Source organism: Corvus brachyrhynchos, unplaced genomic scaffold, assembly GCF_000691975.1.
Source record: "Corvus brachyrhynchos isolate BGI_N302 unplaced genomic scaffold, ASM69197v1 scaffold229, whole genome shotgun sequence".
NCBI lineage: Eukaryota > Metazoa > Chordata > Aves > Passeriformes > Corvidae > Corvus > Corvus brachyrhynchos.
Genome location: NW_008240042.1, coordinates 5,537,013 through 5,559,399, shown reverse-complemented (window position 1 = coordinate 5,559,399; position 22,387 = coordinate 5,537,013). Strand labels below are relative to the sequence as shown.

Below are 22,387 nucleotides of genomic sequence, written 5' to 3'. Positions count from 1 at the left end.
GGGTGGACCTGCTTGCTCAGCACCCCTTGATTTAGGAGATGAGATTAGGAGGGGATAAGCCTCACCCCACCTGATCCAAGTGCAAACCCAGCTCTGTTGCACTGAATGTTTGAAAGTGTGAGACAGTAGTACAAGGCAAATAATATCTGTTCTTGGGTGCCATGACCACAATAACCCTGAGGACTCTCCTGAGGGCATTGTCCTGGCTGAATCAGAGAGGTGCAAGGCACAGCAGAATTGAGGCGAGCTCCTACCCATCCAGTCCTCCTCCTCTGTGGTTCCTTCATGCCTTGGCAGCAGTATTAATGAGAAAACAGTTTTGAAAGGGGAAACTCAGTTCAGAACGTTCCTTTAGGAGAAATGCCAAGATCCTTCCTTGTTTATTTTACTTGTTGTGTAAATATTTTCATAATGCTTATCAATACAGTCTGTAGAGTGTGTTTTTTAGAATAACCAGCATGGACATTGGTATCTTGATCATGACTCTGGCCTTTTCTCTGACTCCATACACTGGAGCTAATGCATCATTTGCCATTTTACTTTGTGTATGGTGCTGGCCACACTGCAGGCTCTTAGTGAATCAAGCTAAATGAATGAGAAAGGACTGAAATCACACAATAGACACCAGCACTGGAAATGGTCAGGAAATAGGAATTAAGGATGAATGCTCTGTTTACATGATCCAAACACATTAAGGCATGAGGAAGCTGTGAAATTCTTCACTGCACATGTTTGGTAAAAGCATTCAGCTTGCTTCTGCCAGATTCCCTCTTAGCAGTACTGGTTCCAGATTCCAACTGCTGGGCAATTTTAAAGTTCAGTGAACAAATTGTTTCAATTGTTTGGTTTTCTCCCATTTTCTGTGTGAATTATTCTCAAATTCAAGCTTAGTTTTTGCTTCTAAATGTGAGCAATAATCTGAGGAGGCTCTAATCAAAATGGTGCATTAACTTCTCCCCCCACCCCCAACTTCTTCAATGTACATAACCCAGCCTGCATAGTTATGATCACAAAATATTAACATAATGTACTCTTCCTTAGCAACGGCTATAGTGTCAGGGGAACGCAGCCCATAATAATACAGCTTGATCTAGAAGCACAATAAAATATAAATAAGCTTGTTACACTTCAGTGGCACACAGGATTCCACTGTGAACGGCCTTCATGAATTTAGAAACCTCATCTTCTTTTTACTCTCCAACACAGATTATTTAGAAGATGATTTATGGGCACAGATTCCCTTTTATTCCTGAAAATGAAATGTAATTGTTTACTCAGTAACAGTGTTATTTTGCTGCACATCTACTGCTAAATTTGTGGGCATAATACAGTCACACACACACCCACGTGTGGAAAGCAGTGCTCATAATGAGATGAACGTGAAACCAGGACTTTGAGAAAATCTAAAGGGGAGACTGCCATGAGAGCATTCATAGTCATTTTCTAATGAAGAAAGCCCAAGCAATTTTCCCAAAAAAAAAAAAAAAACCAGCTGCAGTGAATTACTACTATTTAGCATGTTTAATCTTTCCCTGTACCTACCTGCAAAAAACCCAGCGGGCAAAGTCATCTTCTTGCCTCAACTCCAGCTGTTTTTCTCCATCCCTGAAAGCTCCTTGGCCAACAGCCCCACAGCTGCTGCACCCTCATGCATGCTGGACCTCTAACCCTTATAATTACAGCTAATCAACCTTGGTATCTGTTCTTACAGGCAGTAAGATCTTTCAAATACTGCTTCTTGTGAGTTTTCAAGGAGAACAAACTACATCAAGCCGATCTGAAGGCAGTAACAAACCATTTGGAGCTAGAGGATAGCAGCCCTTCTCTTCTGAGCAAACACTGCAGTTTTCAAGCCAAATTTACTTGGCTGAAAGTCATAAAACATGAGGCCTCTTATGAGGGAGCCAAGTTACAATCTTAGCATGGTGTTCCATAATCAGTAAATCAGTATTTAGTATGCATCTATTAAGGCTGGGATTTCCAAAAGCACTTTTTAAGAGTGAGGTACGCAATTCACAGGTACACCTTTCCCTCTGAATGGATTACATCACATCACTAGCATTCCCTGTAACAAACAAGACACAAAGAAAAGAATCAAAATTCAACAATCCACTTTGAGGAAATTCAGGGGCCAAAACAGGCTCTAAACCCAGACACTTTATAAAGCATCAGATCACTGTCTCTGGCGGAAATCTCTCATTCCCAACAATATCTGATTCATCCAAAGAAGATTCCAAGAGCCAAACGCTGTAAAAAAACCTGCTTACCTACAGAAAATTCCACTGCACAGCTGAAGAGCCATCAAATAAACACAAAACTCTTCGACTCAGTGCTGTCAAGAGTAGTATGTATGAGTCTAACATGATTTGCTTGCATGGGAAATCATCTGCCTGCCTTTCTACAGCACTGCTGATGAACTTCTCTATGAGAACATGGCAAACTATATTTCTACATTTTACTGGAAGACAAACAAACTACACCACTGGATGGCCCCGCTCTTTAGAAGTGGCTGTTCCTAACTTGAATCAGAACATTTTTTACATTTTTTACATTTCTTTTGTAAGGGTGATTTGCTTTCTCTAAATACATCATACACATAGTGAAAAGTAACAGCAACAGAAAATCACAGAATCATGGAATAGTTTGGGTTTGAAGGGACCTTAAAGGACCATCTGGTTCCAACCCCCCTGCCATGGGCAGGGACACCTTCCACTAGACCAGGTTGCTCAGAGCCCCATCCAACGAGACCTCAAACAGTTCCAGGGATGGGGCAGCCACAGCTTCTCTGAGCAACCTGTGCCTGTGCCTCACCACACTCAAAAGTAAAGAATTTGTTTCTAATATCTCTTACAGCTTAAAGCCATTTTCCCTTGTCCTATTGCAACAAGCCCTGCTAAACTGTTTGTGCCCATCTTTCTTGCACCTGAAGGTGCTGGAAGGTGCTAGAAGGTCTCCTGGGGGCCTTCTCTTCTCCATGCTGAATAACACAAACTCTCAGCCTACCTTTACAGGAGAGGTGCTTCAGATCCCTGATCATTATACATTATAACACTACTACATATTATAACATTAATAATAAAAATGCAGAAAAGGATGCTACTCCAACCTGGTCCTTTGAATTTGTACCTATTTGTGAATATACACAAGCCTTCCACCGAACAACTGGGATTCTATGTCCCACTCCAACACCCCCATACATTTCCAGAGGAATTCTCTGGAAAAACAGGGTTTTCATATCCTCCATCCTTCCAGGTGACGATGACACGCTTCAGTTATGTCATGGAGTCCTTGTCTAGACAGGCCTCACGTGACACAGTGCGAGAGAAGACACAACACACAGCAAAGGATGCCAGCAGCATGGCTGCAGTGGCAAATCCTGGCTTTCCAGGGTTGCTAAGCTCCTTGTGGCAGGGGGCTCCCCCAGGAAGCGCTACCTTACATCGTGCGCCTTTTTAACATCTCTGGATGTGTAAAATGAAGGCTGGTTATGCCTCTCAATCAAAGCACTGCAGACCAATCCTAGTCTCTTTCACACAAGCATATGGCTTAGGAAATCAGTGAACCTGAAATTTGATCTCTCATATGATTTATTTGCCATCTTCTCCCATTACACAAACATAAATATAACAGGCATTTTTCTGCAGCCCTGAAAGGATTCAGAATTAATACCAGGTGACAAAATGGACCATGTACCAGGAGGGGAACAGTTACAGTAAAAGCTCCTTCCCATTAATGGGGCCATTCATTCATATGCCCACTATTCCACAGGGGAGCTGGACATAAATTATGTATTTGACATCTAGTTATAGACAATTATATCTGACATAATGAAGTTATAATGGAAGGAGTTTGCACATTGTTTGGTTATTAAGTACCCATTTCTTGTCCCTGCACCAGGTGCCATGGTGATAGGCCATACAAATCATCCAGAAGAAATGCCAAAATGGGCTCCCTTACTGATAAAGCACCACACATGTTTATTAATTTAACAGCTTGTCTTATGTCTCCCCCATCTGCTCATTTAAAACAGTTATTTGCCCTATAAATATTTCAGGAAGAGAAGCGTAGCCAAAAATTAGTCTGGCAGAAAAGGGAAAAAAAAGTTTGAGAAAGGGTCTCATGCTGCATGCAGCACTACACTCTTTTTTCCACATTGAACTGGTTCAACAGCTTTTTTCCAAGCTGGTAATAGGACATTCACTTTAGATTAGTGATGCTTGAGGGTGCACTGCCATAGCTGACTCTACTTTCCAGCTGTTGCCACTGTCAGGTGGCTGGAAACTTCCACCACTGATGGCGAGTGGCAAAACTCAGTGCAGCGGAAACCAAAAGCCACTGTCAAAAGAATCTCCTGAGTGCATGTCCATGTCCATTTTGAGCTTATCAGGTCATACAGTGGCTTCAAAAGGCCTACAAAGAGTAACATTTCAAGGCATCTTTAAATCACAGTTCATGCTGATCTCCATAGCAAAACTCCTTTACTAGGAGTAAAGCTGGTAAAAAAAAAGCTTCTTAAAAAGTGCCCTTTCAAAATTTTTTTTCAGATGACTAAGAATAATGGAAAAGGTGTTAAATATCACTCAGACTGTTCTTCGCCCCTTCCCCAAAATCCTTTTCAAGTATTTTCAAGTGTAAATACTTTGAACAGTTTCCACCAGCACACAGGAGTTAGCACTCCTCCTTGAGAGACTTTGTTCGCTCCAGCTTTCTGCTAGAGCAAACGCTGTTATCTTATAAATAAACAGCAATGCCCCGAGGTGCTCCTCTGCAGTGAAAACACACATTCCGGAGAAATAAGAGCAACAATTCAGCACCACAGTGAAAACCAAAACGGTGAACGGCGTGCAATTAACCCTTTCTGACTGTGGAGAGCTACAGGAGGCAAGGTGGGACCTCACTGATGGCAACAAGCAAACAGGAGGACTACAGGCTCGCTGCTCTGTTGTTCTCTGGTTGTGATACTTGTTAGCACCACCCATGAAACCTAACGAGGAATTAATAAACATGCACAGCCCATGTTGAAAGCAGCTGCCTGCCTTAGGAACAGCAGTGTAGAAGGTGGACGTTTCAGTACAGACATGAGCCACAATGAAAGATTTTCAGAGAGCTCTGCATAAAACTGAGAAAAGCGTTATTATATCAGAGCTCATCCATCCCTTCACCATCTACCCACCAAACAAACCCCCATCCCTGCCAATGCATCCCTGCATCTGCATCTGCCACCCCACCCAAAACCCACCCCGTTGCAATGCTAGGCTGTTTGAAGACTCATATCCAGCCTGGAATGAGGCTGCCTATCACAAGAAAAAAAAAAAAAAATCGAACTCAAACAAAAAGCAAACAAACAGCAAAGCAACACAACAAACAAATCTGTGTAGACAGATTCAGGAAGAGACTTCCAAACAAGGCAGCTGCAAATTCACAGTACACGTGAGGCTTGCAGTCATTGCAAAACCTTTCCACTGATGGTGCAGGTGTGGTGACAGTCACCTTCCACCCAACTGGTGCAACACCACTTACCTGCATGCCTCTCACACACTGCTTTCCTAAAAGCCACACGGGATAACAGAATGGTGCTGGCTTTCTGCAACGAACACTCACACCCCAGGATGGAGTGAGGGAAATCCTCTAGTGGGCTATGGGCAGCCACAAAGGGGAAGCCCTGAGAAATGTCATCCTTGAAAAAAAGGCTAAGCAAAACCAAAGTACATGGCCAAGAAAGAGCAGGACACAACACAGTATCCCAGAATTGTGTAAGGGAAAAGGAAAGAAGGGTCCTGAGCACAGGGGTCACCAAAGAGCATCCACTGCATGATCCTTTCTTGGCTTACAGGCATCAAATTAGCCTCTCCCCTGGATTCGTCTACCTGAATGACATCTGGAAAATAATACTGCCTTAAGAAGCTGGAAACATACAGCTAACTTAGAAGCAGCAGGATGAGTAAAAGCAGGACCTCTGAGAGCAGCAGAGGGACACTGTAAAGGACTCCTGAGCTGAGAGAATGCCTTCCCCGGGGGGGCAATTCCAGCAGAAAATGGAAAAGCCTGGAAACAGGAGGTGCCTGGCCCCCGCTGGCTCCCAGCAGGGACTCCTGAACGCACCTCTCTCAGTGCTGGAGCTGGGAGGGAGAGGCAGGCAAGCTGGTGTCTCAGGGCTGGATGAGCATGGGATACATGACCCCGTGCGTCAGCTTGAATTAAGGCAAGGAGTGCTACTGGGTGGCCTCGCTGCCCAGCCCTCCCCTTTCCCTGGACCTGGGAAGGAGGACTGGGGCTGTGCAATAAGCCCAGCTGTCAGATCCTTCTACATCATCTGCGAAGCCATCGACCCTCTCTGGGACCTTTGGGAGGGAAAAAAATAAATAAGACCCAGAATTCATACTAACAAAAAGCCTACTCTATTTTTGGAAATAAGACTTCACCGTGCATTCAGGAAAGGTTCTCCCTCAGATATTGCAAATGCAAAGTGGAGAAAAATGGCAGAATGGATCCAGGTTTTGAGCAAAGAAAGCACAAAGGAACATCTTCCGCTAGGATGGAAAAGAAAGGTGCAAACCCAGCAAAACCTCTGTCTCACTGACGTGCTGTCTAAGCACTAAGGCCAGATTCTGTGTTTATGGAATATGAACCTGATAACTGGGGTTTACAGGAAAACCTCCCAGAGTGCCTTAACACAGTGCCAAAACAACCTCCCTGGCTAGAGAAATCTGCACAGAAGGATAAGAACTTCCTGTGCCTCCTCTATTTGCTATTTATTTCTAGAACTGGGGACCAGTACAGAGTTTTGCTTATCAGCTAATGTTTAGGAAATGTACTGACTTCAAGCATATCAATCTCAAAGATAACTACTCTCTGAACTTCAACTTAGAAGGAAACCTTTACAAAACATCAGCTCAACAGGGGAGGAGACTTTCTCAGGCTGCCTATCTTGAAATGCCAGGCATACATTTCAAGATTAATATGATTCCACATATACACTAAAATCTGCTTCTATTCAGCTTTATAAATAGCTTTAGTGCACATATTCAGTGAGTTTAATTTACTTCTTTACTGTGTTTTAGTACCTGGCAGAATTTGAGTATAAACATTTAATTTCTTGCTATATATGATAATTCCATAAAACCCCTTTCTAAACCAGAGTATCAGTGTCACTCTCATCTATGAAACTCCTTGCTATTGTCAGTAACCAGTGATCCATTTTTAAACACAGGTTTAATCTTCAGTCTATGTTATCACAACCTAAGTTCTCAGATATCCCTGGAATTTTTCTGTACAAAGAAAATGTAAACACTTGCATAAAAATCATGTAGTCACATCCAGACTGTTGGACTGAAAGGAGGTGTAAAAATAGTGGTTAACAGTGCTTCTTAGATGGAGCTAATTTTACAACAGCCTCAAATTAAAAAGGGGGTGGGGAGTAAGAAGCATCTTGATGAAAAATGCTGATTCAAGGCTTCATTTCTATTCAGTGATGTACAGTGTCATTACTGGGTGGCTGCACAGAGCAGTGGCTCAGAGTAATTACCCTGTAATGCACAGTGACACTAATGTACTAGTAAACTACTGCAGTTTATACTCCATTCACCACCAGTGTCAGGACTCTGAAAGGCAGGTAAAAATCTCCTGCATGCATAAACAATGTGTGTAAATGTCACCAGTGATAAAATTTTTAAAAAGGAGAAGGAAGAGGCAGTTACAAATAAATCTGTCAGCTGAGAATTGCAACTGCATAGACCCACAGGAGCACTAAAGCTGTATCTTTTTTTTGATGATACAGGAAGGAAAGATGCTCCTATTAAAGCATCTACCCAGGCTCTATTTCCATTTATTACAATTAAAACTGTATGGTGGCTGCTTCTTTTTGCCACTCTGAGTGCGAGGTTGGCCTGCACCTGGCATTCAGCTTAGTGCAAGGAGCAGCATGGAGGGGGAATGAAGAGCATCAAAGGAGTAGACAAAAGCATTAGTGGTTTATGCTGACTGTCATAATGCTGCTCTGGTTTTAGAGATCCAGCTACAGGAAATGTGGAGGAACGCAAGCTTAAGGATAGGTGGTTTTGACTCCTTTGTTTGAAACAGCTCTTGTGGTTATGGGATGAAGCTTGGAACATGAACCAAGCATGTCCAAAGGTGTCAGAAAAAGCAGGCAAACAAAAAGGAGTCATAAGCCTAAAATACTTATGGGGAAAAAAAAATATTATTACATAATCTCATGGATTTTGGATGCTGAGACCAGAAATGAGGCAACAGAGTTACACATCCCACATCCCAGGGCCAGAGGAAAGCCTTGCTCTTCCCCCAGGAGACAGTACCAATTATTACGATTTTAACAGCCCCTAGTCACCAGCTAATAGATTGATGCCTGGCTTCCTCCCTGGCCCTCTCCTGTTAAGTTACACAAGAGTATTCAAGTCCTTTTACCAGCACACAGCAGCAGTAATATCAGTCCTTCCACCAGGAGCAGCTCCTTCTTTAAGATCTCTCAGCTAGGGGGGTGGAGGCCCTGGTTAAAGGCGTCAATGTAGTAGTTTATGTTGGATAAACTCTATTTTACCCTCTCTGCAAGCACTGCAACTGTTCTGCCTGACCCACTTCGCCCTGCTCCTGGTGGCACTGCCATTTATCTTGCTGAGGTAGCTCTGCCCTCATGAACAGCAGATCACTGAAGAGTTTTGTTAGTCTTTAGCTCTTTCAGCTTGGAGAAAGCAAGACACAGGTTCTCTCTCTCTCTGCTGCTCTTCCAGCATCCTTCAGTCTTCTATAGTCTGTTCAGATGCCAAGGCAAGGATTTACATTGACCTATTCTAAGTAAGTTCTGATTCATCACCTCAATGACAGACTAGAGAAAGAAGGTCCTGCAAGTCATAACTGTCTCTGCCTCACTAGAGAGCTCTGCTATAAAAGCAAGGTAGTAAATTTTACCACAGAACTGGAGGTTTTCAAATGACTTAGGAGAAGCTGATGATCTCAAATGCACACGTCAAATGCCAGGGTAGTTCACTTAAAGCTGAACGGAGGTTGGGGACTGCCAGGAGATTGTACACAATCAGCCTGGCTCATGGCAAGACCAGATTTGGAGAGAGGACTGTGCATCTGGCATCCTCACACCACCCAGCACATGGTTCCTTGCATATTTCAATTAAGAGCAGCTAGAGAAACATGTGCAGACACAAAACACAGACCAACAGCCTTACAGTGTTGTGGCAGAACGGTGACGATCACCATACAGGTCAATTTGGTCCCCTTTCTGCCACTGTAGCACCCTTTGAAGAGCAGGAAAAAGGGAAAAAAATCCCAAACCTAAGGTACAGAGTATCTCCATCCGATCACACTTTGGCTGTCCTTTTCCTCCCCTTCTCTTCTTCCACAACATTCCCTGAGTTTGATGTTCATATAAACTTGCAGAGTTGACCAAGAAATCCCTTCATATTCCTGTATGATTTTAGCTTTGCTATTATCTATTCCAAGAAGAACTTGGAACTATCTATTCCAAGCTGCTAACTTTGATATCATACCTGAATATTGACCAGCCTAACCAAAAGGAGCAAAGGGAGGTGTAAGAAGTCTGCAGCACCACATAGGCTTTCTCTGGGGACAAGCTCATTTCCCCAGGCCACAGGGGCAAACACTGGGGGCTTAGCACAGCACAGCACAGCCTGGGAATGATCCTCCAAATGGGGCAGAGAAATCAAGGCCGCACATTCACATTGCTTTATTTGCACCATTCAAGACAGGCACCTGTCTTAGCAAGGCCATTCTGGACTTACTCTGTACATACTGGCTACTAGCACCACTCCCAAGGGCAATCAGCCCACCTAAAATTTGAGTCATCCTCTATAATCAACATCTCCTCACCGAGTCTTAGGAAAAAAAACCTCAAGCAACAGCAATGAGGACTGAATCCAGGCTTGAACTACTGTACAATCCATTCTGTATACTTCACTCACCTGAGGGGGAGCTGAAATCTGCCTTTTTGCATTGTGCCATCAGCTCCCTGTGCCCTTGCACTGCCATCAGGAAGGAAAGGTGCAAGACAGATGGCAGGACCTAAGGTGTACCTGTCCCTGCAGGAGTAAACTAGTGAGGAGAGCAAACCAGCCTGTGAAGTTATGGTATGTTCAAAGGTATGTAACGGGACACGTGGGACACGGTCATCTCACATACGCCTCTCTTGCAGGAACTAATTTGCTCCCCAGAGTGTCCTCAGATGGAGGGTGACAACTTGGCCATGGAGGCTCTGTGAACAAGTGAGCAATGTCCACCCATGCCTGTGGCTGGTTTGGAATGCAAGTGAATGGAGACTGTCTCACTGACTCACCCTTGGATGGCGGTCTCTCCACATCCGAATCGAGGTGGATCGGTGGGGCAATGTAGGAAACCTGCCCATGGTGAGCCTGCCCTGTGGACAAATAAGTGGTTTAGTTCTGCTGTTTCCTACAGAGATCTATCAGGGCTATAGTCAAAACCACAGCATTTTTATGGCACTGGATTAAAAACAGGTTTGCAAGGATTTTGTTCTGTGTGTTTTCCACAGTGAACTTCCATTTTGTGGGGACATCTGGTGAAAAGCTGAAACCACTCCCATCTCTCACTTTTTCCTTGCAGACACGGGTACTTCTGCTGAACTTTAGTTACACCTGCTTTACAACTACTATGTACACCTTGCACCATGTTCTCTTGAAACCTGTTCTCTATATATATGCTATGGAAGAGAACCCGATTTCACACAAGCCATTCAATCTGTTAACCTCACTTTAAGAGGGAAGCAAGCATTCCTATGTCACAGCAATTTTTGAAGCAAGCATGGTATGAAGCACAATCCCACCTGTTTGTCCCACTTGAAGGAGACACAGATATCATTTTTCAGAGCTCAGCATTGCTTTCACATAGGTGGAAGTTTTTTGGTTCCCAACACCACCATGCAGCTTCTCAGTTGCTAAAGACTCAATCCTTCTCCAGCAATCTGGAGGTAAGTATACTGAGAAACTTCTATTTATAATAAAAACATTTTTTTATAATTCATCTATTTACTGTGCCAATTTACAGGGTTGTTAATCTCTTCTTCTAAACATGGAAAGTTAATGACACATAGATTATGATAACAGTTAGAGTAACCTTCCCATTTCAAGTAATATTCGTTCTGCAATAAAAGCAGTTGATTCCTCTTAAGAGACACATTCCAAATAATTAATACAGCTCCCTGTTGACACTTGCTGTTGTTGCTCCAAGCAATTTCCAAGCTAGCGTCACAGGCAGCGGAGCAGTGGTACAGTCTTCAGGCTTCTTTGTAATGACATCCAGGAATACCACAAGCACAGTATGCTAGTGCACATAACATGCTGAAAACATCTCTTCAGGGAGATAAAATATTAATGGGAAAAGGGAGAAAAAAAAAAAAAAAAAAAGAAGTGTGTCTGAATGTGCAGGTTATATTTACTGCTTTACACTGAGGGTGACTCAGATAATTTGCATTATTAGCCATTACAACAACTGGACGTAATTCAGGTTTAAAATCTACCAACACATCATAAATTCCGTATTTGCTTTTAAGTGCTTTAACATGGGATATCTACTTCAGGCAAACCCATAGCAAATAACAAGTTACTGTGCTTTCCTCTTCTCGTTTACATGTTAAAAACCCATTTGATGTCATTAGTGAGCAAAAGTCATCATTTAATAGCTGCTTGGTTCTGCAGCAGGAACAAGGAGACAGTCTGCTCTCACTCTGAGCTGCTTGATGTACGGGATGATCAGTGCCCTTATAACCACAGAACAGTCTCCCCATTTGCTGCATCAAAGATACTACTGAAATGTAAAATAGCTGAGCTTGGCAGGAAACTCTGGAAATCACCTAGCCCAGCTCAAGGGCAGAAAGAGCCCATGGCAAGTGTCCAATCTGATTTCCAGTATCTCCAAGGATGGAGACTCCACAGTCTCTCTCTGGGCAATCTGTACCAGTGCTTTACCACCCTCACAGGAAAAAAAAATAGAACAGCTTTTCCACTATCTGCCTGTAAGAAGAGCCTGGCTCCATCTTCTTTATTCCCTGTCATCATGTACTTATACATATCAATAAGATCCCTTCGACAATCTGGGCCAGGCTGGATACTTGCAGCTGTTCAGCCCATCCCCACAAAGAGATGCTTCCCTTTATCATCATTATGGCCCTTTACAGGACTTGCTCTGGGCACACTGCTGACACATGGTTTTTGGGTTTTTTTGTTGGCTGGTTGGTTGGTTTTTTTTTTAAATCACCTGAGATTTTTTAAATCTTCCTGAGAGCAAACCAAAAGAGAATAATTCTGCAGACTTAAGGGGCTAGGCTGGAGTAAAGAAGATACATCCACATTATATGAAAGGCTAAAAACATCTATGAGTTTGTTTAGACATTCATTACAACTCAGTAATAACTATGGAAGCTTATTACTGCTTTATTAAGGCTTTTACTTTATATGGAGAAAGCAGTAGCATCAAATGCTCTCTAGTGATAAATGAAACAAGTTGCAGAAAGCTTTTATCTATTTGCTGCTGATGCAAAACACAGTACTTGCAAAAGAAAATCAAATTTCTGTTATTACTACTACATACTACTACTAAAAAACCCCATACTTCTCTTAGACTGCACACTTCTCACAATGATAATGAATCAAAATTTGGGTTTTAATATTCCTTCTCCAAAAAAAACCAATGCAAACAATTGTTGTGATTCATTTTCTGGGTATCAGTGCCAGCTCGCTTGTTCTTCAGACTCATCAGTGTGTTCAGACTGGAGAAACTGTTACCTTATAAATCTTGTTAATCAAGAGAATTACATTTTTGCTTTGGTTTTACTATTATTGCCAGCGGTGACCTTTGAGAGAGTTGAGGGAAGGAGGCAAGCAGAGGTGTCTGAAGTAAGGCCTGGCAATAGGACTGGTACACAAGCACACAGTCTTCTTGGCCTTTAATGGCATTACAAAGGTTGCCACTGACTCCATTAAAAACCAAAATTCTACCCAGGGGACCTATGAAAGGTTTTGAGACTGGTATCACTGGTACAAGCTCAAGTTGATCTCAAAGACTGACAGAACCAGCTTTCCCAAGTGAGGCCGACTCCCACTCCCTTTTGAGTGAATTTTGCAGTTTCAGATGCTTGCTGCAAGCCCCAGCCCTAGGAATGAAGGACTCCTATCTCCCTGTCTTCAGTTCCAGCTGCTGCAGAAAAGCACTTGTAAAGATGGATGTGAGAACTTTAAAACAAAAATAGAAGGCAGAAACAGTCCACACCTGTCTCTCCAATCCTCCAGCTGTTTTCTCTGCACATTGAGCCTGAGCTGACAGTGGTGCAGGAAAAAGAAAGGAGACTTCTGACAAAATACCAAAGGTCAAGATGTCTCTGTTGCTGATGGGAAGTTGAGCACGCCTCATATCGGAACAGCTTGCATGGCCTTCTCCTGACCCCACCCTGCATATACCCATCTGCTGTTTCTGCGGCCAGCTCCCAGGTAAAAAAGTAAACAGCAATCAAACGTAATCATCAAAGTAGTGTTTGATGAAGTTGCCAATTTTGTATCTACTAGCTCATATTGTGTTCCATTTCCCTTCTCCCTCTTGCTGGAGAGGCCTGTGCCCATGGTTGGTTCCCTGTGAGTGGCACAGGCAGGGCAGGGGCAGCAACAGGCAACAAGGGCTAATGCTGGAAGACAACTGTGGATCATCCCTGACCTGCTTGTCTTGCACCATAACACAGGGATGCAGGTCTGGCCAATGCTGCCTAAATATCAACAGCATCTCAGGTGAGACAGGGCAAACAGCACGTGTGGCACAGGTAGGTGCAAGCCGCCTGTCTTCATAGCAGCCAGGCCACGTGCACGTGCTGTGACAAGGTGAGAAAATCCCCCATGTTTGGTAGCAAAAATATGGATATGACCTTGATAGTCTATCTGGTGACATGGCCTCTACCTTCCTCAGGTAGAGGAAATGAGAAAGATGTTTGTGAATTAGAAAAAGTGCTTGACTGGCCATTATTTTCAGGTCTGACACATGAGAGATACAATGCATTTTAAAAAGCTAGTAACTTAGAAGAACAAAGATGTTTTCTGAAGACTGAAGGAAACATCATAGCTTGGCCTAAGGGATTTTTTTTTCCACTATTTTTGTAAAAAGCGATCTGGATGCTCATAGACAGAAAATAAACATCCACACATCTTCAAAAATCTGCCCCTAAGTGATTTAGTCATCTACAGATGCAATGATATAAAACTACAGAAAAAAATCTGCAAATGCATGGACAAACCAAGAAAAGCAGCAACAGAGAAGTCTCATCTGTGTACCTATTAAAACCACTTCCTCCTGGTCCTTTTTAGAAGCATACCCACTGTTTCTAGCACATTAACAGGGCAGGCCTTCTTCCTGATCCTGGGCCACATTTCCAGTGCTGGTGACATTTGATTGTTCTAGAGTACAACGCCTATTGTCATGTGTACACGTGGGCAACATTTCTGCCTGGCCCTTGCTTATTTTCTACCTGAGATATTCCAGTGCACTGTCAAAGAAAAAGCCTGAATAGAAAACATAAGACTGAAAGATTCAAACCCCCAAAAGCAAAGGAAAAAAACCACCAACACTTACCAGACTACAAATAAGGCATTTTAAAACATCTGATGACTTGTCTCTAAAAGCCCGGTGATGCCATGAAGATAACCACAATCACCGGAATGCATGGCTCTCCCTTTTCCCTGCTGCTCCTCTGCTCACTGCCCATGGTGGGTATGGACAGTCGTGCACCTGAATTGCAGTTTTGCCCCATGCCTGACTCAGATCCAGCAGCTGCAGCGACAAGCCACCAGGAGATGTATTAATTTTTTTTAAACAAACATGCTTCAGACTCTTTGTTCTCAAGGGGTGAGAGTCCCCTTTCTTTGCTGTCCTTATCAGTTTTGCCCCATGCCTGACTCAGATCCAGCAGCTGCAGCGACAAGCCACCAGGAGATGTATTTATTTTTTTTTAAACAAACATGCTTCAGACTCTTTGTTCTCAAGGGGTGAGAGTCCCCTTTCTTTGCTGTCCTTATCCAGAGGCAATCACTGCAACACAATTTTTTTCTGTCATGTCAGATTACTCAGATTTCCACCTATTTTCCAGCTTCTTGTAGCATTCTTTTGTCTTCCACAGGTTCACCAGTTTTCAAGATCCTTTTCAGACAACCTAGTCAGCATTTCATCCAGAGGATTTAATTTAACTTTGTGCTGGCATCTCTGATGACCCATGCTTCCAGGTACTGCCTCTCCTACACCCTTTCTTGTCTGCACCTCTGAATGCAGGCACCTCCATGGATTTTTAGTCCACTTGCTTCGATTATTAATTAGTTAATACCCATGAAACCACAGATCCATTCCCGAGCCTTTGATTTCAGCTCTTTACATATTTGGCGGTTTTTTTGGTGACAATAGGATGGGCACATACTAGGTATGCAACATATATATTCTGAGGAAAAGTCTTGGAAAACATAATGACAATTTTACCAGTATCTCTACAGATAAAGTATTCTTTATGTTCTTTATGTTCTTTATGCTGTGGCCTATTTTTTTTTCCATGTAACTGAAAAAAATCATTATCAAAAGCAGTCCAGTTTGTCTGTGATGATCTCATCTATAAAATACAACATTACTTTTTGGACACATTTGTGTAATTCTGTAAATGTTAGCAGAATTTTTTTAAAAATCCAATTTATTATCTAGCAAAAGATTACATTTACTTTGCTGGACTGCAGTTTCTGGAATCATCACTCTCATCCTCTTTAATTTTCAAAACTAGTAAATTTTTTTCTTGTCTTTTTTTCTCCCTTCATGAGTCTTTTTGAATCCCATAATATGTAGGCATATATAAAACATGTGAAAAGAGAAATTAAAAAGCAGGTGGGCTTGTTAACAAACTCTTTTGACATGCCATTAAACAAATTTAATTCAGACCTATTACTCTGCATATATTCAGACTTCTCCTGGCAGCCTTTTTTTCTGCCTTTCATCAATGACTATCTTTACAAAACATCATTCTCTCACTGCCCACCCTTTTCCATTTTGCATTAAAAGCTTTCTTTTTAAATAAAGCTTTTATAAAGCCATTCTCTTCCTCAGACATGTCAGAGTTAGCACGGATTCTGTCCACTGCTTCATTTATTCATGGCCTTTATGGAGTACCTCTCTTTCATCTGTACATCTCTCTTTCATCTCTCAATGCCCTTTTAACTCCTTAGGGTAGCAGCAACTCACACGCTCCATCTTCTTCCCTCGCTCCCTCGGTCATTTCCCTGTCCTTCCCTTGAAGCCGTGGATGCTTCTGAATACAAGAAAACCCTCTTTCCCAAGAGGAACTCTCTGACTACATTATCCCTGCTCTCTTGCCATTTTGCCTCTTGTATTTCATACAGGGAACTATTGCAAGCTTAGAGCCACTGCAGCAGGAAAAAGTAGGGTACCGGCAGTGTGGCTTCCACGAGGGACAGCTGGCTCCTGGTCACGTCTGCCTGCTGAAAACAGAGGTTACCAACACCAGCAGCCTCAGTGGGCCATGGCCAAGTTTCCCAGTACTGACTAAAGCAAACTTCAGGCTCAGTCAAGGCACCTGCCAAATGCAAAGAAGACCTTGGATGTGAGAAAGAAAATTCAATGGAAAAAAGAAGAAAGTGTTTGGCTAAGTCCCTGTCACACATGCCTCTCATGTTTTAGAGTAAATGCAAATCCAAAAGCAGCACCTGGCAGTGTGCTTGTGTGAGTGGAAGGCGGACTAGACTTTTCTGAGGTAGTACTATTCCTGTTTTTAATTTGTCACAACAAACAACAGCCCTAACAATGAGACAAAGGAAATCAAAATGACCCTTTTTGATGGCCAAGTTGTCCCTCATGTGACAGCCATTACCTGGGAGGACCAAGGCTAGGTTTGAGCTACAGGAGAAAATAAGGTCAAAATAATGCCAAAGGAATGGGTTAAAAACTGAGCATTACAGCAGGCGAAGCAATTGTAAGTTTTTCAGCAGTGGCAGATGTGTATTTTCCAAGGAGCATTTAGGACTCAGAAACTCATGTTCCAGCTGAACTCAGAGATGAATGAGCTTCTTCAAGTCACACCAAGACTTCTCGTTTTGATGTGCAAACATTATAATTCATGTTTTTGAGATGAACCTCATTCTTCTGTTAAGAACTTAAAACATTTGATTTAGCAGCACCTTGGCTCCAGTGATGCTCTGCATCCCCCAGTGGACATCCCAAAATCTACCTTGTGGTATAAAGGCTGGGAAGGAAGAAGAACTAAAAAACCTGGGAAATATTTCACCCGTGCCAGGATAGTTAAACTGTGTTAAAGATCTCCTGTCTTCCCCCCCCCCCACATACAGCAGCACATGCAGGAAGGCTGTATCCAGGCCTGGCTTTCCCCAGTGCCCAAAGCAGGGGACTGACCTCCAGGGCTGCACATTTTTTGAGCTTGTCTCCCCAAAGGCTTGCAGGCTAAAGAAACGCAACACATCGTATTTTTCCTCCCCTCCCAGATGTGCTTGATGTGCTATGAAATACAAGTTACCAGTCACCTGCACTGAAAAACATGGGAGAGGAGGAGAAGGATTTTGGTGCAGAGGAAACAGAGGGATTTGGAGCAATGCAGTCCTCAGAGCCCTGGAGCAGATGACAAATACTGGCCACTAATCACCCAAAGCAGGTTTAGCAATGGTGAATACAGCAAAACCCAGTGACATTTTTCTGGCCACACCTCAGAGGTTTAATCTGATATGAAGAGTGTTGAGCCAGTTCCTGCTGTCCTTACTCTGCTCTCGTCCCAAAAGTCAAACAGGATGTTTCCAACCTCCTCAATGGGTCAAGCCCAGCCTGTTCTGCCTCTGGTGTGCCTGAAAAGACTTGGGATGGAGAAGTTCAGGGAAAACCCAGCCAAAGCCATCCAGTCTATCTCCTGCAGAGGCAAAATCATTCCTTACACTGCTTTGAAAGGTATCCCCTTGGGGCTGTCCACCTCAGACTATCAGATGCTGAAAAGCAGATCTCATCATCAGAAGATTTTGTTTTAGTTTTCCCTTTCTTTGGGGGGAAGGAATATTGCTGACTATTTCTTGTGACCCCCATCTCTTCTAGCTGGGTGCAGCTCTTAACCAAGGCTGTGGCCTCATGTTAGAGCTAAACCACTTCACAGCAGTCTCCTCTCCCCTGAGACATGGCCAGGCATTCCCATCCCCTCTCTCGCAGCAGATCTGGCAACTAATGCAAGCACAGAGCAAGGTAGAGCTGATCTGATGGAAAACGACCCACTGAAAACAATAATGACCAGTTTTCCACTGGCTCAATGAGCAGAACCAATTCGGGCTGCTGTGGCAGCAGTGCCAGATCTGAAGCAAAGGAAAGGGCAAGAATAAAAGAGCCAGGGGTGGGATGGGGACAGCCATCAGTTTAACCGTAACATAAAGCCACACCTGGGAACAGTAGTGGCATTGTGTCTGGACAATCCCTCCACCCCCACACCAGACTCTCTCCTTGCCCCAGGGAGACTCCCACCAGTTGCAACCTTCTTTCTCTTCCTTTCAGACAGCTTTAAATTCACCTGCCAGTGTAATTTAGAGAGCAACTCCAGGTCAAGGGGTTTAATGAAAGCCAAATGCGCTACAGCACACACTCCTCACAGGCAGAGCTTGGGACACAGCTCTGTCATTCTCTCACTTATGCCACTCTTGTTCATGCAGAAAGGGGAGCAGTGGGGGAGAAGAAGAAATCAGGCAGTAGCTCTTGCCATGCTGAGCTTAAATTTCAGTGGCAAAGCATCCAGGGGGGTTGTCAGAGAAATCAGCCAAGATGCTGGATTATGAAGTAGGAGACATGTCTAGAGCAGACAGGTAGATCTGTGAGTCACCAGCCTGGAGACGGTAATTGAAGTGCCTCATGGTTTCAGATACTGTGTGATGTGGTCCAAGAATTTGTCACTCTCCCCTGCCTCCACTTGTGATAGCCTATAGCAATGTCCCCTCCAATTGTCTTTATTTTCCAACCTTTATGTCTCTGCATGTGTAGCACGATCTCCATTCCCACATTTTACCTCCCCAGTACTGCCTGTACTTCTGCCGCGAGCCCCCATTTCATCAGAGGCCTGATTCTCTGCCTCCGAACCTGCATCCTCCTGTCCAGGGTAACCAACTCCATCTTCCATTGCCACGTGGCCAATACACCATGCAAACCTTAACTCCCATCTCTCATGGGTTTCTGTGACTATTCCTGACTGCGACTGCAGCCCAGAAAGGGCTGTCGGACAATAAAGCATTAAAGCATCTTCTTCATTACAGGTATTTTTATCAACTGCTCTCATTAGGGAAGTGCAAAGAGACGAGTAATCTGTTTTCTGAGTGGGTCAGTGCACCCTAACTGCATTAATCACTTCTTTTGATCTGCATCAGGAGCCCTGAGACAGACACTGCTGCCTGCCTGGCTCTGCCTCCTGCCAAGCCTCTGCTGCGGTGCAGCGGGACACGGCAAGAGGGGACAAACTCCACGTCAAAGTGAGTGATCAAGCAGCAAACGAGATTAACACGACATGATTTGATGAAGAAATGAAACAAGAGTGGGTATTTTCTCCGTGACCTAAAAGAACAGGAATCTAAGCCATCTTGTCTTTTTTTTTTTTTTTTTTTTTTCTTTTCCTCTTTCTTTTTGAGATAATATAAGGTATTTCTCAGCATGAAGGACATGACTGCCTGTAGAGAGATTTTGACAACTCCCCTCCGAGTGCAAAAATGCTGTCAGCTGAAAAACTGAGCTGTTTGGGCAAATTGATCCAACTCTGACAGACTTCCTCTCTGTTTTCATGTTTTCTCTCTCAATCAAAAGCCTCCTAAAGAATCCATGTTTTCAGTTCTATGTCAGGGAAAGGGGGAGAAGAGGGGAGATCGCTTACTTTTGCTGCACTGTTTATCATTAACCTATCTTGATGGAGAAACCTGGGAGAGGAAGAGGAAGGTCTCATTAGTCTCTTGCATTACCCCACTGCACACGGATACAGGATCTGAACACAAGTGTTTCCCTAATTCCCATACAGCAACTGCATATGGACTTTCTGACTGCCACTGAGGACAGAGTCAATACACTTTGGATGCAGACACGAACAGCATAGGAAGTTGAACTTATAGGCCTGAGTTTATCTCCAATGCCAACAAGAGGCAAGCTGCTGGATCAGCCATCCGAAGAAAGCCTTACTGGAATGCTTTTAAAATAATCATTAGGAATCATCTTCCCCTCCTCTGCCCAAAGAAAATGAAATCGAAGCATTTTTAAACCTTGTCCCCCTAGCTGTGAATATATCTGCAACCTTTCTGCATCAGTGACAATTCTGAATACAATTTTTGATGGCCAAATCCTGGGAGCACTCTTATCACTTTATAGCAAAGATTAAGCATGCTCCTGTCACAGTCAGTAATAGAGCCTATCACCTCGGTTGGGAACTCCAGAAATCCCCAGTCCTTTAAGGTGAAGCAAAGCCAAGCAGCACAAAAGTGCTTTGCAAAGACAATCTGGTGCTTTGCTGTTTTTGTACTCTTTTCACCTTTGCATGGAACACAACTTTATAACTTAGTGACTGCTGTCCTGCTTATTGGGCCTTTCTCCAGTTTTTCAAACTAAGTCTCAAAACATTGTGATGTTTATTTTTCCCTCTTTACCTGAGGAAACCCATGCTCAACGGGGCCAATTTTAATTATTTTTTTTATTATTATTAAAAGACCCGTGGACCAGAATTGCTGGTTTATCGATTCAAAGAGATTTGAAGTCTGTAGCTTATGAATTTTACTTCTGGTGAAGTCAACTATGGACTTTATAAACTTCACTGTGCCCCTTTTCATTGCTTCACAAAGTCAGGAATGACACAGAACACTTTACTGTCTGTTCCATTCATGCTGTCATTCTATACTTATTTCTTTCCTCATGAAGGAAAGAGGCCAGGGAATGAGAAGTTTGCAATGGGTCAGAAACTGCACCAGCTCACAAACTTCCAAATAACTGTACACAGAACACAGGTTCATACAGCAAACATCTACAGACCAGATGTTTCATACAAGGTCAAATATAATGTTTTAGTATCAGATATTCTGTATTTGGGGCCTACATTCCTCAAGGCCCTTCAAGCATGTCTCAGGATTATTCTTATCTCAGTTCCCATGATGTTACTGTAGGCCTTTGGATGACAGTTTTGATTATACGTCTGCACACTGCCTAGAACAATAAGATCCTGATTGGTACTCCCTGAATAATACAAATTAATTCTCGCCTGAGCCTCCTTCGCCCTGTATGAATCATGCTGGATGTCTGCCCTCTGCAAGGGCAGCAGACAGGTCTGCTGGGGCACTGCTCTGTCTGCCAGCACTAGGGCAAGGGTCCCGAGGCACTGCCAAATTTCCTGATCCCAAGGACCTAGCTGCATACATGCAGGCGAAGAAGCCGTTAGACTACATTGCTTCTGATGTGCCTGCCAGACCCCTCAAAAGACTACAGGAAACATACAGCATGACTGAAAATGAGACCACAGAGTCTGAAAAGTACACCAAAAGGTTGTGTGTTTCAGCCCTGTTGAAAACTCTTTCAGCTCCTTCTCCTTCAGGCTCCTGTTCTTTGCAGTAAAGTATGCTGCAATAAACTTAATAGACAGCTTTAGAGTATTTTCCTCTACAACAGACAATATTCAAATTGTCCTTAGTCATACATTCCAACACCTCTGAAACACAATCACTCAACGTATCTCAATGCAAGAGAAGTAATTTTTTCCCCCTTTAGACTACAACCCTTTTGTTGCTTTAATGAATGTACATATTTACATATTCATATATGCTAGCCCTGACCACCACTTCAAGCTAAACTTCCTCTAACAGGCTAACCCTTGACTTTGCATTTAGGTGTCTTGAATGATCTCTTGACTGAAGAACTGACAAATTCAAGCTTCAATTCTCTGGCCAACCTGGCCTCTACCAGGCACATGAAGTTCTTCCTTCACCCTCCTGAGATCCAAGCAGGAAAGAGAAAACACCAGTATTTCTGATTAGGTATCTGACCTATGTGGGATTCAAATTCCTGCAGAATTAGCTTCACACTGAGCCCCAGTAATAACCACCTCATTGTTTAGGAGCCCAGGATGGATACATGTTTTTTTTTACCTGGATCAGAGAAAGAATAGAGCAACCCTGTTTAATCCTTCTTTTGTAGGGTTATATCTAATAGCACTCACTGGCTTTGGGGCCACTCGGAGATATGATTTCTGGGTTGGCACCTTGGGATTGAATGCACTCTCAGTAATATCAGCCATTTGAGTTTTGATTGACGTTATAGTTTCAAGTAGCATTGGTCAAAAGGCTCGGTGACTCCTACAGCAGGA

General features: G+C 43.2%; 1 protein-coding gene across 23 annotated transcripts in view; it reads right to left on the bottom strand.

Moving 5' to 3' along the window:
- The window catches only part of ADGRL3 (adhesion G protein-coupled receptor L3), a 495,252-nt gene that overhangs the window by 132,716 nt on the left and 340,149 nt on the right, over positions 1 to 22,387 (bottom strand). For 22 of the 23 annotated variants that reach the window (XM_017744223.1, XM_017744226.1, XM_017744204.1 and 19 more), the window contains one exon: positions 10,319 to 10,399. The exons of the other annotated variant lie outside the window; for it this stretch is intronic. In XM_017744223.1, the coding sequence (XP_017599712.1) occupies positions 10,319 to 10,399 (81 nt within the window). The remainder of the gene's footprint in view (positions 1 to 10,318; positions 10,400 to 22,387) is intronic. 23 annotated transcript variants of the gene reach the window in all.